This window comes from Lepidochelys kempii, chromosome 5 (assembly GCF_965140285.1).
Source record: "Lepidochelys kempii isolate rLepKem1 chromosome 5, rLepKem1.hap1, whole genome shotgun sequence".
Taxonomy (NCBI): Eukaryota; Metazoa; Chordata; order Testudines; family Cheloniidae; genus Lepidochelys; species Lepidochelys kempii.
In genome coordinates, this window is record NC_136384.1 from 100,955,254 (window position 1) to 100,973,800 (window position 18,547).

General features: G+C 41.1%; 1 protein-coding gene across 1 annotated transcript in view; it reads left to right on the forward strand.

Annotated features, from left to right (window-relative positions):
* The window catches only part of DOCK8 (dedicator of cytokinesis 8), a 132,298-nt gene that overhangs the window by 110,729 nt on the left and 3,022 nt on the right, over window positions 1–18,547 (forward strand). The window contains exons 36-47 of the mRNA XM_073345216.1: window positions 1,470–1,622; window positions 2,322–2,480; window positions 3,926–4,026; window positions 4,351–4,543; window positions 9,159–9,302; window positions 10,064–10,195; window positions 11,133–11,267; window positions 11,850–11,939; window positions 13,462–13,698; window positions 15,289–15,432; window positions 16,946–17,052; window positions 18,216–18,386. Coding sequence (XP_073201317.1) covers window positions 1,470–1,622; window positions 2,322–2,480; window positions 3,926–4,026; window positions 4,351–4,543; window positions 9,159–9,302; window positions 10,064–10,195; window positions 11,133–11,267; window positions 11,850–11,939; window positions 13,462–13,698; window positions 15,289–15,432; window positions 16,946–17,052; window positions 18,216–18,386 — 1,766 coding nt within the window. The remainder of the gene's footprint in view (window positions 1–1,469; window positions 1,623–2,321; window positions 2,481–3,925; window positions 4,027–4,350; window positions 4,544–9,158; window positions 9,303–10,063; window positions 10,196–11,132; window positions 11,268–11,849; window positions 11,940–13,461; window positions 13,699–15,288; window positions 15,433–16,945; window positions 17,053–18,215; window positions 18,387–18,547) is intronic.

An 18,547-nucleotide genomic window follows, 5' to 3' on the forward strand; every position in this document is an offset into this window, starting at 1 on the left:
ACAGCCTCAAGACTAATTTCAGATCAGTTACACGGATGTCAATCACCTGAACTAAGTGGAATTCTTCCCCCTTTAAGCACGTGTAATTGAGATGAGAATTTGAGTTTGTTGGTATATTTTATACTATTTTTTTTCTAAATACTAACACAAATTATCCCCACACTTTCCCTGGTGCATCCCTGCTGAAGTTAATACAGTTTCACAGGAGCAAATAAGGGCAGATTTTGGCCTACTGTCTTTATAACATGAATCATACCAGATTTGTTATCTTTTAATATAGAGTCCTAAGAGAAGAGCCTTATTCAGAATATTTTAGCACCTGGCAAAGGAGTCATTCTCCTCTGAAAAAGGATTTCCAAAAAGAATTTGTGAAGATCCTAAATGTAAAAAACAAACAAACAGAATAATTGTGCCCAAATTAGTGTCTGTCTTCCATTAAATATGGATAAGCAGATAAGATTAATGATAGGGTAGTTTCCTGAGTAGTTATGAAACTCATAAAGTACAATGGAAATTTAATTATCTTTGGAATCTTCCAGTTAAAGTGACTTATGACAGATTTCAGTAATAATAATGAGTGTATCTTCCAATTAACATGATTTGGTACTGTAATTTATGAAGCAACCATTCTAACTCTTTATAATGCACTATAGGTGTGTGCACGTTGCTTTATAAACCAAATAAAAATGATGGGACCCTGTGCCAAAGAGTTTGCAATGTAGGTTAGACATAACACAGACAGATAAGACAATGACCCAAGGGTGGAGGCTCAGAAAGAGGCACACAAGGGTTGAAACAGAGAGAGATAATGGCATGTGTTCATTGTTACATGCACACCTTCTAAGTTCCTATCTATGCACAAACAGTAGATGTGTATCTATATGTATTCTGTTTAGAATGTGAGCTCTTCAGGGAAGTTGCCTTCTTTGTATTTCACAGTGCCAAGCACATTGTGGGGCTACCAGAACCAATAGCAATCTGTGTGTCTCAAACCTATCATAAATCAAAAGTTTGGAGCAGGGTCTCGGATGGAGCTTAGTGCTGGAAGTTTTGGGGAGAATGAAATTGTGTGGTGCCAGGGGATAGGGTGCCAGCAAGATGTGAAAATATCCAATTAGTTCCATATTCTCAGTGCACTGTTGGCATATTTCTTCACCCCTTTGTGTTGGTGTGCTTAAAGTCTTGAAATACCAACTCTCACAATCTTACTGCAAATCTTGCCATATTTGGTGTTTTGCTTAAAGCTCCTGGAGTCATGAGATCATCTGAGAATCATAGCTTTTGTTTATTTTTTCAAAGAGTAAATTTCTAGCCCTCCTAGGTCTGGAGGAAAGGTTGAGAAACCAGAAGCCACATCAAAAGAACCCAAACAGTATGGTCTTTAAATCTCATGATTTTTTGAGCCTGACTCGTGACATTTGAATGCTTGGGGTTGAATGCCCTGATGGTGTCTTCTCTGCCTCTCTTAGTTTGGAGACTTGCTGTTTGAAGAGGAGATGGAGCAGTGTGCTGACCTATGTCAAAGAGTTCTCCATCACTGCAGCAGCAGCATAGACATCACACGAATTCAAGCCTGTGCTACCCTTTACCTCCTCATGAGACACAGTTTCAGCTCCATCAGTGTAAGTTATTAGATACAGCAAAGAATTTGATGCCACTCTTTTGCATTAGAGTTTAAAACCAATACTAAAAATGATAACAAATTGAAAAGATTTGTATGTAAGGAGGAGGTGCTGTGCTTTTGCAGGCACACCTCTGAGGCACAATTCCTACCCTCCTTGCCTCCTGCTCTGTGGGTGGCAAATGATAGTTTGTTTGTTTGCTGGCCTATATCAGCAGCAAATTGCAACATTCCCACTCCCCCAACATCTCCCACAAGCTCAGCTTCACTGGCTGGCTCATTGAGGGAAGGGAGCCAGGACTCCACCTACTAATTATCCAGCTGTTCTGATGGGGTCTAGCAGGTGCAGATAGCTCTCCTACACCTATGTGCCTGGACCTACGGTCCAGGTAGCATGTTCAGGGAATGTGACAGAGGGGATTCTTACTTCCCCTTACACTCTGCATAGATACATAGCCTAAGACACCATGTAGCCCTAAGGTGTTCACATGTAAAGTACTGGGCCAAAATGACAGATGGCATAAGTAGGTACACTTGGCCCATTGTATTTAAATAAGTAGAAAAGATGCAGGTTTACATCCCAAGAGCACACAAATTAATAAAAATGTATGGTGCCTGTGGCAAATTAATACATTTGAATCCGTACACCTTGTAGCTATTGCATGGCCTTTGTTTTTCTTTCTCCCCCCTACCTATAAAGAATTTTGCAAGAGTGAAGATGCAGGTGACAATGTCCCTGGCCTCTCTGGTTGGTAAATCATCTGATTTCAATGAGGAGTACCTCAGAAGATCCTTACGAACGATCTTGGCGTATGCAGAAGAAGATATGGACATGCAGCCAACCCTGTTTCCAGGCCAGGTTAGGCTTTTTGTGGCTTCTGATGCTTTCTTCAGGACCTCTCATCTTGAGATGCACTGGAATGAGATCTCCACACCTGAGCATTCCTAAACCAGTAATATTGAAAATTGGGGTGCAGATGTTGCTGCTTGCACCCATCTCTAATTTAATGAAGGGCCACACTTTTAAAATCAGAACAATCTAGACAATATCAAGGATGTCTGGAGTAAAAGCTGAGCATAATTCCATGGGATAACCTTACAGTGATCCAAGTAGAACTTACTGTAGGTTAGATTCTTCTCTGAGCTATGTATACATGATTCCCCTTGAATCCAGAAGGAGCTACATCCATGTACAGTATCTGAGACTGGAATTTGTGTCATTACCATAGTACTGCCAATCTGAAAACATAACTTACCTCCATTCCTCCAAAACCCAAAGCTGTCAGTGAAAAATGACAAACCTTATTTTAAAGGCAACAGCCTAGAAGTTATGCAGTTAGGATATTTGCACTTCTTTGTGTGGTTGAGTTACGAAACTGAAAGCTTAAGTTCTTCCAACTACCCAAACAGTTCCTGTATAAAGGGAATATATTATTTTAAAATGAAATATACAGGTAGCATCTCTAATTATTCCTGGTCACTTGAGTTACCCTGGTTTCACTCACAGTTTGGCACACATGTTGGCTAATCAAATTTCCCCTTTTATGCATCCCGCTTTATAAATCACGATGATTTCATAACCGTCATGAGAAATGGGAACCTGTCATTTTCCAAAAAGAAAAGGAGGACTTGTGGCACCTTAGAGACTAACCAATTTATTTGAGCATGAGCTTTCGTGAGCTACAGCTCATTTCATCAGATGCTGTAGCTCACGAAAGCTTATGCTCAAATAAATTGGTTAGTCTCTACGGTGCCACTAGTACTCCTTTTCTTTTTGCGAATACAGACTAACACGGCTGCTACTCTGAAACCTGTCATTTTCCCCATTATCAGAGCAAGACAGCTATGTATGGAAACCTTAGTTTAAAAAAAAATCCCTCTCTTTTCAGTTCATAAGGAAGTGACTGCATTACTAGCAACCACCATGTCTAACTGTGAGATAATGAAACATCTGGTGCTAAGAATTGCAAAAACATCTGCTTAACATTATATTGCAATTTTCCTGAACCAGAAGTTGCACTCCATTTAGGGATAAGTATTATAGAGTTCATGAACAAAAGGAGATGGACTTGTTTGATTTGATTCGATAAAGCTATTGTGTGTGTGTGTCTTTTGCCATGTCATTGTTCTGTTAGTTGCTTGCTGAATGAATATGATTGGTAAAGCCTGCACTTCACAGTCCTGCACTGTGACTTTTCTTTGTGCCAACAGTTAATAGAGTAAACAGTAAATCATCTTGTGTTGATGCTGAACTTTTAATCAAACCCTGAAGCATGTGTGGGTTTTATGTGTGTGTATCTCCAGGTGAAGGAGCTGCTACGTAATCTGAACAGTATCTTGTCAGACACAGTGAAAATGAGGGAGTTTCAGGAAGATCCAGAGATGCTCATGGATCTCATGTACAGGTGAAACCTTCTCATGCTGCTGTTGAATGAATTAAAATGAAGGAAACACAAAGGGCCTGTGGGGTTTTGAGAGAGATCCCCAAGTATTTCTTACTGACAAGCTCTCCAGGTGCAGTGTTTAGGCAAAAGGAGCTTTTTCCTTATGATGTAACATACAACGTGCACCAGTCAATTCTCTACATTTTAAAAGATTTTTATAAGCCAATTTTCAATTTCATTTGTGATGCAATATGCACATTGTAAGCACTTATGACGATAGATACGTATTTTTTTAAAGAAAGAAAAGAAACCAATTCAAATCTATTTCTTGACCTGTGTTGCTAGAATTGCCAAAGGGTATCAGACATCACCTGACTTGAGGCTGACTTGGCTACAGAACATGGCAGAGAAACACGCCAAGAAGAAGTGCTACACTGAGGCAGCCATGTGCCTGGTCCATGCTGCCGCTCTGGTTGCAGAATACCTGAGCATGCTAGAGGATCACAAGTACCTGCCAGTGGGCAGCGTCAGCTTTCAGGTAGAAATAATATGCGTTTTTTTCTGTATCTGGGAACTCTTCTAGTGACTTTGGGGAGGAGTTGCCTGGCACCAATCAGAGCCAGTTAACTGAATCCACATCTGGACTATCTAGAAGGCAACATTCAACAGTTGTATAATGTACCCCTTTTCTCCAGACCTTAGTTTGCCACCAGACCTCGTTGCTTAACACTGAGTTGGGACCAACTGTTGCTAGACTGCTGGAATACTTTATTGAATACTTTAGCTGTATACTTTACTTCCTACCTGAAACTGTTTCATAGTTTTGCCGTAGGCTGTTAGACAATGCTTCCATCCCGGAAGTAGCTGAAAATTTGGTAGATATCTAATTCTGAAGCACTTTTGGATACTTTAGAATGAAAGTTATTATTATTACTGAATGGGTAGCTCCAATTTTAGGTACATTAAATGTCTAAGGTGTAGTCTGTAGCTGAATGACATAGCAGCCACAAAATAGAGCAAGTAAGCACCTCATTTGTAGGCAACTCATGCCTATTAATTGAATCAGATGCACAAGAAACATTCTAAACATAAAGGGCTAATTTCTCACCAACGTGTGGCTTTTTTTAACAAGTAACTAGCATTTATTTAAATGAATTATCTACCTGTGCACCAATGGAAGAGAGACCTCCTTAAAAGTGTCAGTCCAACCTAGGATTTCTACAGTTGTCCTGAGCTTACACAGAGGTGAAGAAGAGCACCGTGTAAGCTCAAAAGCCTGTCTCTCTCCCCAGCTGAAGTTGAGCCAATAAAAGAAATTACCTCACCCACTTTCTCTCTAACTTATTTGTGAAATTCCTAGATATAGAAGGTGGGGAGACACACCAAAGGTATTCCATACCATCATTTGGTAGGAAATCTTGTCTCGTTTACTCAGCTAGAATCCACTGATTTTTTCAACATCAAATAGTGTCTAGAAGCATCCCAGGTGGATCTGCTCTTCTCATCAAAATACATGTCTGGAAAAAGGACAGTTGAGCCATAGTGCTCTGTAGTAGAGAGGTGACGAAAAAATATTCTTGCTTAAGGATCCAGAAACCCCTCAATGACATAGCCATTTATCTGAGCAGAATTGAGGTTTCAGTTTGCTCTGTAAAAAGGCAAAATGGTGGGCATTATTACTGAGCCTTTCAAGTGAGGATCTCCAAGCACTTTACAAACATTACTTAAGCCTTGCAGTGCCTCTGAGGTAAGGCTGAGAGTGGAAGGGATGATCTTGTGGCTAAAGCACAAGATTGGTGAGACCATCTGGGTTTTATTCAGAGCCTGGGCTCATACTTATTATGTGATCTTGGGTCAGTCACCCACTGGACCGCTTTCTGTTTCCTTATCTCTAAAATGAGAAAGATGAGAATACTTGTCAGCTCAAAGTGCTTTATTATTATTATTATTTGTATTACTGAAGCACCTAGGAGCCCCAGTCATGGACCAGGACCCCACTGTGCTGGGTGTTGTACAAATACAAAAGTAAAAAAGACACTTCCTATGCCAAAGAGCTTACAATCTAAGAAATGTTTGTGATATACTTTGAGCTGTTGGATGGCAGGTGCTATAAAAATGTAAAATATTAGTATATAAATATTATGTTAGGTCAGCAGTAGTACTATCCCAATTTTACAGGTGGGTAACCTGAGGCATAGAGAGATTGAATGACTTTCCCTAGGTCCCTCACAAAATTATTAGTAGAGTCTTGAATTCCAATGCCCAGCCCCTTATACTAACCAGTAGCATCACATTTGCTCTTTATGCTGTGCCAGACAGAACAGTATATTGTAAGAATGCACATACATAGCTTATTAGCATTGTAGACCTTAAAATCTTTCCTTCAACAGAATTCATCTTGGGCCTGATTGTCAGTTACACAAAGTCCCCTTTACACTGAGTAAAGGGGACTCAAAGGGAGCGTAAATTACATTTACATCTACTTTAAGGCCACTTTATATTCCCTGAGCCAGGATGTATGTTGCATAAATGAGAATCAAGCCCCTTGAGTTTGTGCTATTTAGAAATGTTGGCTTTTCTTAAGGAAAACTAAGTATATGTGACTCAAAGAGATTATAGACTATTCAGAATTGAAACTTGTCTGTTGTTCTGTAAACTCCTCTAAATGTCCAGAATTAAATTAATTAATCCAAGGATTAAACAAATTGCTGTTAGGATCATGCAAGTTCAGGAGCTTTGGAATTCTGCAGCTTATGTGAGTGTGAAACTGGATACAGCTACCCAAAGTGTTGCCTGGATGCTAAAATATTCAGGATCATCTGAATCAGTAACTTATTTGTTGTATGCAGTGCTGTTGTAGCCATGTTGGTCCTAGGGTATTAGAGATACAAGGTGGGAGAGGTAATATCTTTATTGGACCAACTTCTGCTGGTGAGAGGGACAAGCTTTTGAGCTTACACAGAGGTGAAGAAGAGCGCTGTGTAAGCTCAAAAGCCTTTCTCTCTCCCCAGCTGAAGTTGAGCCAATAAAAGAAATTACTTCACCCACTTTCTCTCTAACTTATTTGTGAAATTCCTAGATATAGAAGGTGGGGAGACACACCAAAGTCTTGCAGATCAAGACAAAAGCTGCAGACCAAAGTAAATGGAATGTTGTCCTGCGTACATTTTTCAAAAGATAACGCAAACCACAGAAATGTATAGAAGAGGTGCTCAGATACCACAGTTCTGAGCCAGTAGAAAGGGGCTGTGGGAAAATATTTAGAGCCAATGAACAGATAATTTGATGGCTGCAATTTCCTCGGCTTCCCCTTTATAATAAATCACTGCTCCGAATTCTCTTAAATTTCCCATGAAAGGGCTCATAAAAGACAGTACTAAACTCCAAGTACTAAACAGCCTGTGAAAACACATTGGGATACTGGGATGAAAAGTGCAATACATTTGTTAGGTATCACAGGGGAAGCCGTGTTAGTCTGGATCTTTGCTGCTTTTACATTTGTTAGCTAGATTGTAAACTCTTTAGCTCAGGGATTGGCTGAGGGATTGGCTTTTTGCTTTGTGTGGCTTGAATTACAGTGAGGCCCTGAACCTCGATTGAGGCCTCTAAAGGCTATCCTGATATAAATTAATTAATAATGAAGTGCCAAAAAAAGAATTAATAATGAAGTGCCAAAAAAAGTTTATACGTATCTTCCAAATTCCCATTATTTTTGAATCCTGGCAGTTTAAATAAATGTGTATAAGAATTAAACAAATTCTAGTGCTGATGAATGTTTGATATGAATAATATAGGGTGAGGTTCCCCTTTGTGCTAGGGAAAGCACAGGCTTTGTGTGTCACTGAAGTCCCATTTTGGCCACTCTGTTCTTTGGACTCCCCGTTAGGGTTTAAATGGGACTAAAGTTACACACAGGCCTTGTATGGGTGCTCTGCACAGAGTGAATTTCTCCCACAGAGAAGGAAAAATTATCACAGATGAGATGATCACAGTGGTCCCTTCTGATCTCAGACTCTATGAAAATGTGCCCATAAAGCTGCAGTGGAGATGAGTATCCCTGTGCAGTGACTGATGTGAGCTATCAGAACTTTAAGTCAGATCAATAGTAGTGGCACTTGATCTCTGCCATTTTAGAAAAAGGCCGTTCCGAAATCAAATTGCCAGCTAGCTGGCATTCTCCTCCAGCTGAGACGGAGTTCAAATGTCACTTTCTGTTAAAAACATGAGACTACATGTTTTCAATTAAAAACAAAAGCTAGAAATTGTTGCAGCTATTGAAAGCTACTGATGCTGGGGTATCTTTATGTTTATGTGTATTTACATATAATTTAACAATGCTAATGTTATAATGATTTTGCATTTATATGTTGCTTTTCATTCAAATGGATGCCAAAGTATTTACCAGACTTTACTAAGAGGCCAAAAAAACTTAAATGCCTGATCCTGCGGGCTTTATTCAGTATATCTTCCATTAAGAAATTGACTTCAGTGGGAAACTTACCTTCAGGTTCAGGCTCTAATATGTTACCTGCAGTAAAATACCATTAAGGAGCACTGAGACTGAGAAATCAAACACGTATAAGTAAAAAAGAATTCCAATATTATGGTTTCTAAAGCAACATCCTCTGCATTGCACTTTCTCAGACTTGCATAAGTGGAGTCAAAACCCATTTAGCAAACTCCCCAGAATAATTCACCTTTGGGCTGATATGAAGCATGGAAAATTTAAGCTTGGAAGGATTTATGGAGGAGGCAATTATGCTCAGCTGACAAGGGGGAAGAGTTGTTAGAGTGAAAATGAGCACCATGGAAACCTTTAACCCCCCACTGAAATGCAGCTGCCTGGAAGTCTCTTGCCTGCAGAGGGAATTTTGGGACTGGTGGCAAGTTTGGTTTCAAAATACTGAGGTGGGAGGGAAAAGTCGGGATTCTAGTGACAAGCCCTTTGATCTCTTGTGCTGGGGTTTATGACGTGATAAGAGCTTCTTTATGGAACGTAGCCTTGTATCCAGCAGCTGGACTTCTGTTATTTTATTTCTGTTGTGTTAAGGCTCTTGTCAGTGAAAAATCTCTGTTGCAGGGTGTGCCTCTGTGATAGTCTGTTGGTTTTGGTTTCCATGCCCTGTGGCAGTCTCTGTTGTGATCTATTTCAGAATATTTCCTCCAATGTGCTGGAAGAATCCGCTGTTTCGGATGATATTTTGTCTCCAGATGAGGATGGGATATGTTCTGGGAGGTATTTCTCTGAGAGCGGCCTGGTGGGGCTGCTGGAACAAGCTGCAGAGCTCTTCAGCACGGTGAGTGAATAGACAGGGCGGGCCAAATTCATCCCTGTATGACTGTGCTGAAGATACTGGAGTTACCCCAGGGACGATTTTGGCCATTGGGTCAGACTCACTCCTGTAAGTGCAAGGGAGTGCAGTTTTCACTTCTTGTGCCCTCAGTGGTAGATGCATGGAGTGGGGACTTATCCCTGGGGAATGGCAAGTTTAACGTTCTGCCGAGGCTCCTGTAGGACACCCACCAGTACTGGCTCCCAGGCTGGCCATGCCCACTTCTGGAGGGGGGATTGCTGTGCCCCAGCTGCAGGCAGACTGATCACTGCTTGGGGCTTGCAATTTGGTGAACTGAGCCCTCTGGTATAATCCTGATATAGTAAATTTGAAAAAGACCTTCATATTACTGCATAGACTGTAGACCCTAGGAGTTACCCATATACTTTCATACAGAGCACAGCCAGAGTTTAGCCTCACAAATCACATTTACTTTAAGGGGAGTCATGTAGTTAAACTCCGTCCAACTCAGCACATGTATACGTCGTTAAGGAGCTTTGTGGATGTTTGGTAAGACATTTTACTAAATTAATACATGGTAATAAAATTATACTCCTGTAGGCTCATAATCACTTTACTGATTTTTAAAAGCTAAAACAGGCATCATATCAGAAAAATGATCTTATAAAATAACTCATCCTACAATGCCTGTAGTGAAGATCCAATCTCTTTATATAGTGCATGAAAACTCAATTTCTTTCCTTTTTTTAATTTCCTCTTACAAGGGGGGATTGTACGAAACTGTGAATGAGGTCTACAAAATTGTCATCCCCATACTGGAAGCACATCGAGACTTCAGGAAGCTTACCTCTACGCACAGCAAGCTTCAAAAAGCCTTCGACAGCATTATTAACAAGGTACCTGCTACTGCTGGTTCTCTATGAGCAAGTTGTGTGTTGCTGTGCTGCAGTGTTTGCTTATGGGATGATGATGATAAAACCATACAAACCAAACGGGAGCACTTCCTTCCTCTAACCTGAGTTTCCATCTGCTTTGGACTACATGTTATTGTAATTTAGATCTTGCCTATTAAGGACAGTCTACACTGAAGAGAAACATAATGACTCAGAGAGACATGGGAGAGGATTATAAACAACATGTATACAAAGAGATTAACAGAACATTCAAAATATTTTAAAGGGACACAGGGGTTAAAAAAGATCACAGGTAAAATTTAGATCAGGTGAAAGCAGGCATGATTACGTTTGGCCATACACATTCAAAAAGAAAAACAATTTTCTTGCCAATGTTACTTGTGCCTTAGATTCCAAAAACAGAAGAATTGTAAAACCTAATTTACTTTTCAGTATTCATGTTGTTTCTGTATTTCTCTTGGTTTGGACAATGAAAATAGATCAGTCAGTTTTGTTTCTAGTCACTTTCAGGTTCTTGTGGACTTTTACAATACTACAAAGTTTTGAGAGTTGCAAATACTTGAATGTTGATTAATGTTTGTTTTTAAAATGATTCCACTGGAATTTTTTTAAAAGAAATATTTCTATTGTTTTAGATTTGCAAAAGTGAGTTCATACAAAACCTAGACTTTGAGCCAAATTTGAACCAACGGTGCCCCTTTTAACTTTTATAGTTTTTTTTTTTTCCTAATAGGAAATTGAACTGTGCTATGTTAAACTAGGTGATATTATATAGGGCCATATTTTGCTCTGAAATGTGGACAAACCTAAGGTCCATGGGGTTCCTCATGTATAAATCAGATGAATAAGACATAACAACTGGATTATATTTAAGGAAAGAAAAGCTAAATATAAACTTTTCCCCCCCTTTATCAATCAGGGTCAAAAGCGAATGTTTGGAACTTACTTCCGTGTTGGTTTCTATGGATCCAAATTTGGGGACTTAGATGAACAGGAATTTGTTTATAAAGAGCCTGCAATTACTAAACTTCCTGAGATTTCTCACAGACTTGAGGTAAAGAGATCATAGTTGTATAACTTCCTGCTTCGTGTTATGCTTTCTAAGAAAATACGGGGGTGAATAAAGAAGTCACAGCACAGCAGCTGTAATGGTAATGTACAAAAGTCAATCAAGTTGATCTATATCTCAGATCATTCTGTCTTTGTATCTGATATCTTGGATTGCCGCCCCTTTTACAGCAGGTTGATGTAATGTCAGAGTTTTCATTACCCTGTGGTCCCATTCTTGAGGTGGCTGGCGTCCCTCCCTGTATAAGGAATTCAGGGACTTAACCTGAGGGGATGTGAGTTTTGTTTTGAATCCTTTTGAACTTTTGCTTAGGGCAGCAATGACAGATTCCTCACGTTTCCCCCCTCATTTGCTGGAACTCTGCCTTTTACTTAACAATTCAGTGTTGGGACTTCATCTGTAAGGTGTCTAGGCCTCTGCAGACTTTAACCCTTACTGTAGCCTACTTATTGCATTGAATCCAGAACTTATCACAACTCCTGGTCTTGATCAGAGCAGCACAGATGACTTGCATTGCATTGGGGATGGGTAAAATCATCTCTGAATAATTATTTTTGTCCTTTTCAGGGGTTTTATGGTCAGTGCTTTGGGGAGGATGCTGTGGAGGTTATTAAAGACTCCACTCCTGTAGACAAAAGCAAGCTGCATCCCAATAAGGTACGGAAGGTATTAGCCCAGCTATTCATGTCCTGCGAACAGAACTGAGCACTGAGTGATTGAAAAAAAGGAGAGCGCGGAGCTGCCTGTGAGACCTTAATGCTGACTCAGACAATGAGTAAAGCTGAGATGTGTGTGTGTCCATATTTGATGTCCAAAGCTATCATAAAACAACCTGGGGTGGCAACGTGGTCCAGTGAATAGGGCACTGGACTGTAAATCAGACACCCTGATCTCTGTCCCTCCTTGCTCTGCAGCTGACCTGCTGTGTGACTCTGGACTTCACCCCTCAGTGCTTCAGTTTCTCCAAATATAAAAGGCACTAGCACCTGTGAGCTCTAGATGGACAGTGCTACATAAGAGCTCCTGGGAACAGAGTAATAGACTTCAGAATGCAATACGAAGAGAGTCATCACAAGAGGGGAGGAAGGATGGTCCATTGGCTAGGGGCACTAGCCTAGGACTTTGGAGATCTGGGTTCAAGTCCCTGCTGTACTACAGACTTCCTAGGTGACTGTGGGCAAAGTCACTTAGCTTCATGGTGCCTCAATTCCCTTTCTGTGCCATGGGAATGATAACATTACACAGGGGTGTTGATAAATACATTAAAGATTGTTAGGTGGTCAGATAAGTACCTAAGATACATAGACAAGACTTGAGCGTGGAGTAAGAGGCAGTCTCTGAGACAGCCAGATCCTTTTCTATTTAGACTAAGACACTGAAGTTCACCTGGAATTAGATCTGCAGCCAGTGCGGAGTTCAGAATAAGCATATTATGACGATAGGAAATCCTGATCACTTTCCAGGGCATAGTGGCAAACTATATCTATTCCCCCTTCAATTTTTTGTTTAATATTTGTGGTTTCCATTTTTCTTTTTTTTCTTTTCTTTCTGTGCTTGTTTTCCTTAGTTTATATTGAGCTGACATTAGTAAAAAAGGTACACGAGTGGAAAAAATAAGACTTGTGTTGTCTGTTCTGAATTTTGATTTCTTTAGTACTTCTCCCCCGCCCCAACCCCAAAATAAAGTCGATGGGCAATCTTGATTGGAAAACATACAGTCACTGCCTAGAGGCCAACATGTGAGTTTTCTTTGGTATGTTTCAATCAAATGGTTAAACCCATAATGGGCCAAATTCTCCTCTCACACCATTGCAACTTCATTTAAGTCAGCAGGGTTTCACAAGGGTATATTCAGCGCCTAGGTAGTCCAGTCCTGCCCCATTGAGGTCAGTAACAAATTACTTGAAGGGGCATGGTACAGACGCAAAGTGAGGGAAAGGAAAGTGGAGATACAGAACGCAGAGGCCTCTGAGCAGGTTCTGGACAACATGAGGCCATTGCAGCTGTGGTAGAATCAGAGAGGTCCTGCTGTGTGTGAGAGCAAATTAATAATAAACAAACCATAGCCCGTGTGCTCGTCTAGTACATGCCAGCTCACTGTGAGGCTCCATGATATTTCCTGCATTCCATTTATTTGTCTTGGCATTAAAACAAAGATTTTTCCTTCCCTCTCCTCCAGGCCTACATACAAATTACATTTGTGGAGCCCTATTTTGATGAGTATGAGATGAAAGACAGGGTGACCTACTTTGAGAAGAACTTCAGCCTCCGGCGTTTCATGTACACCACCCCTTTCACCATGGATGGTCGCCCCAGGGGGGATCTGAGTGAACAGTACAAGAGGAATACTATCCTAACCACAATGCATGCCTTCCCCTATGTCAAAACCAGAATCAACGTCATTCAAAAGGAAGAGGTAATGGACATCTTTGTGAGAGCTGTGAATTTGAGTATGGAGTTCAGCCATTAGATAGGGATTGAGGGTGTTGTTGGAAGGGGATGATTTCAAGCTCCGTGCTGGGTGAGGAAAGTTTACATTTCTGTTAAATTGTACACTGACTGGCACTATAGAAATGCCGTAGATTAGGTCAACGGATGCATGAATGCATGCTTCTGCTGGCATCTGGAGCATTGGGGAGACGGGTGTTCCACATAGCATCCCAATTGTAAGGCTAATGGCAGAAGAGGTGTGACAGGAACGAGAGGAGAGTCCTATTTTCAGCTATACTTCCCTGTCATCAAAGACCAGGCTGTTTGCTAAACCTGACTTAGTGTTGGGGTGGAGGAACTACTCCAGATAGAAGCAGCTTTGTAAAAATAGGAAGCACAGTGACTATGTTAGCCAGGAAGCCAATAACCTAGAATCAAACTAAATGCAGATATAGGACTTGATCCAAAGCCCACTGACATCCTTCCATTGTCTTCACTGGTGTATGGATTTGACCCAGAATTTACAGAGGTTAACTTTGGCTGGTTTGAGTGATATTAGAGGGATGGGAGAGTCTGGGTTGAAGATGGGGATTAGCTCTGTAGGGGGGGGGTCAGTAGAAGGGAGGGAGGTGACAGCCCTGGGGTGAAAGTGGGGAGGTGGCCAGTAGCAGGGAGATTCAGGAGAGCTTTTGTGTGAGGGTAGGGGTTACTTGTGTGGGGTGGGGACAGTAGGAGGACAGGGGGAAAGCCCAGGTGTGAAGGTTGGGGTAGGGTCTTGAGGCTGGATTGCGGTATCCTTTGTGGTAAAATGTGTGTGTGTCTCTCAGTGGCCTTTTCTCCCTGCAAAAGATGGGCACCAGCAATTTTCCTCCCCACACTCCTCCCCAGTAATATTACTGATTCACTTGCAGCCATGAGGAGTGGTGAGGCAAAGGGAAAAATAGGCTAAAGAAACTAACTTTTAAAAAAGTTTTATAAACAGTATTGTACCAAAGTAGAAAATGCAGCTTTCAAAAAATGTATGTACTAAACATAACTTTAGGAGGTGGTGGGGAGATGCAGATGCAACACTACTGATTGCTAAATATGGCTCATAAGTATGCTAATTAAGCACTTGTGTTCAGGGCCCCAAGCAGGCCCTGAGTGTTTAAACAAAAAAGACAAAACTAACAAACAAGCCCCTCCCACACAAACCAAATCAAGAATATTCTGGGTACATTGATGCTAGCCCAATTTGTTCTCTATGGGCTGAGTGGAGGTCACAGTCAAGTGTGGCTTCAAATATCTTACTCTGAATAAATGTTTTCATCCCTATCCCGGCAATACCGTATTTACTATGGCACCAGGAGCACCATCACACCGGGCCCACACTTGGAAAGGACCCATAACAACTACATGGGGGCCCACAAATATGTTTGGCGCCAGGCCCACAAAGGGTTAATCTGGCCCTGTCTTGGTTTTGACCACCCTGGCTGTGACCCAGCACAAAAACAGCTTCCCTCAGCTGCAATGCCTGTAACAACTGTAATACAAGTATTACTCACATAATAATGCATCTATCCTTACGTTGTATCAGTTCATTTTAACCCCAATTGAAGTTGCTATTGAAGACATGCAGAAGAAGACACTAGAACTGGCTGTTGCAACGAACCAGGAGCCACCAGATGCCAAAATGCTCCAGATGGTGCTGCAGGGTTCTGTTGGAGCCACTGTAAATCAGGTAAAGGTCAAGCTCAGCAAAATAATGTATCTTCTGCACAGCCTTTGGCATGTTTCTTTTTTCCCCAGTGTGCTTTCTTCCACCTCTTTTTGTCTTGCATTTGTGAGAGTACTTCCAATCAGACTGATTACTTACAGATACCCCTTTGAACTCTGTCCTCTGTGGTTCATCTTTGCAGACTAACCACTAGGGATGGGCAAACGTTTTTTTTCTGAAGTTCAGAAAAATCAGGATAACTTTTTACCTACCATGATTTATTTTTGTAAATCTTTGCATTTCCTCATTCTGACCCAAAACAGAAGTGCTAAAATGTTAAGAGACAGGGATTCTTCATCCCAAATGGAAGCAAAAAATATTGAATCTCTCACACCAGCCTCTTCCCATTACATTTACAGCCCAATTTTGCAGTTGCAGTGGATTCAGAGAGCGCAGCTAATGTGTGGCTATGCATTTGAACCTCTAAGCAGTTACTCACACTGAATTGACTCATCTTTAGAGAGATTTTTCCTTCACAAGAGTACTAACCATCCCATCAACTTCATTCATTTAAGGGAATACTCAGGAGTAAATCTCTCTGGTGGGGGGCCACCAGAATCCCAGAACTCTTAGCATGCAAGAAAGTACCCCCAAAAGCCCCACAACATTCAACTGAAGTTTATTACAACACCCACTCCTTAACAAAAACCAAACACTATGAAGACAAACTAAGAGGAAAAAAGCAAGGCCCTAACCATGCCTCAGCAGAACTTGGTTCCCCTAATCCAAGGGTAGTCAATAGGTGGACTGCGGGCCAAATACGGACCGCCAGTTGCTTTCAATGGACCACAAAATTTTTTTATTTACTTCTTATTATCATTATTGCTATTATTTTTGTATTATTTTCTCTGGAGTCTGGACCTTGACTATACCTTGACCAAGAAATTTTGATCTTGATAAAAAATAAATTGATTACCCCTGCTAATTAGACCCTAGTCCCTTCATTTCCTACCAATGCTCCTGCCACCAAACCCGCCACCAGATTGAACTCCTTATAGGAACGTGCTATTTTGTACTGTGGAAAAAACATTCTTTTCATGTTCTTATCCGTCTATGCTAGCAGTTTTGTATTGCCACCCATCACTGTGCATCTTCCATGTAAACTAGTTTGGCAGTAGGAAAGTCCCTGCTCACTCCTTTCCAGATGGAGATAATCCATTTTCTTTTCACAGAGGAATCAATGGCAATAGGGGATGATGGACAAAAGTAGAACAGAACAGAATATGTTGGCCTAACCTTTGATTGACAAAGAAAAGAAAGGGTGGCAAGGAAGCAGTGATTAATGCAACACGGTCAGGGAAAACCCTTAAAAGGGCAGCTTCCTGCTACAATGTCAACATACAAATTTTTTTTGTCACTCCAGCAGTGAAATAAAAAAAAACCAAACACACTCTAACCAAATAAATCAGTTTTGTGCTTCCTTTTCAGTTAATGCAGGAAATATATGTTTTGTAATATACTGTGTTATTCCTATAAGGGACCACTAGAGGTAGCCCAAGTGTTCCTGGCGGAAATTCCAGCAGACCCAAAACTTTACCGACATCACAACAAGCTGAGATTATGCTTCAAAGAATTTATAATGAGGTGAGTGAAAGGAAAACTAATTGAAGATCTGTTGAAGCTGGAGTGTGGAACTGTAGCCATGTTAATGTCATTCGTAATACAAATCAATGCAGTAAACATCAGGAGCTAGATTTTCACACCATATATAGGCAGTGGTGCTGGAACATTTTTTAGAGTGGGAATGCTGTGCCCCCCCCTTACCCCTGTCTGCGCCCCCCGCACCTCCTAGAGTTGGGGCCAGGAGCAGGGCCATGGCTCTGGGAGGGGGGGATACGGCCGAGGCTGGGGCCACAGCTGGGGGGCAGCTGCGGAGCTCTGGGAGCAGGGCTGGCAGCAGGGACCCCGCATTCGGGGCTAGGACTGGAGCCCCAGGCATGGGGCCAGCAGATGGGACACCCGGGCACGGGGCCAGGAGTGGAGACCCATCTAAAACCTGGGGGTGCTGAGGCACCCCCCAAACCCATACTTCCTGCAGCTATGTATATAGTTATTAGTCAATTGAAACTCGGAATTTCCATTCAGCGGAAAATTTCAACATTTTGAAGTTTCCTTTCAGCCCGAATCAGAATGAAAAGTTGAAATTTCCCAGAAAACAAGAATTCTAAAGAACTTTGTTTTGGAAATGTTAAAACAAAGTGCTTTGTTAACTTTTTGTCAAATTTTGTTTAAATTGATACATTCGTACTTGTCTCTCAAATTTGTTGACTCAGCATTTTCTGGCAGAAAACTGTTCCATGACAAACTTTTCAACCAGCCCTGGAAGGCAGGCACATTTGCATGTATGCAGATGTGCATGCTTGCTTTGAGAGTGTATTGCCCAATATGCATGCAAATCTTATTCTGCATGCTCACACTGTCAAATGTTTAACCATCTAGTCGTGTGTGCATGCACATTGAGATGCGAGTATAAATGCAACTTCACTGACTTCCATTGGAGATGCATCCATTTACTCCAGCACAAATTTAATCTGGTGTCACGATGGTCATTGAAATGTGTTTATTTCCCTCATGTATTTTTAATATCTAATGAATGGTAAAATCATGACCAGAGGACTGTGAGTCTGGCAACAAATAATCTGACAGGCGGAAATCTTGCTTTATTTAACACAAACCCACTATAATATAATTTTGAAGTGTTTGTCAGAATTAACCAATGTGTTTTTTAATCTTTATTTTGAGAACAGATGCGGTGAAGCAGTGGAGAAAAACAAGCGCCTTATTACTGCAGATCAGCGGGAGTATCAGCTGGAACTCAGAAAGAACTATAGCAAGCTGAAAGAGAACCTTAGGCCAATGATTGAGCGGAAAATCCCAGAGCTGTATAAACCTATAGTGAAAGTCCACAGTACAACAAGGTACAACTAGGGCAATGGATGTTGTTTGTATGCTAACAAAAAGAGTGCCTCTTTATTTGTGAGACTGTTCTTCCCTCTGCTTCTGAGGTATAGCCCCAAAATTAAATAGAATTAAATATTAATTCTGCTGCTCAAGCTGTGATATCACAAGGCAAAGGACA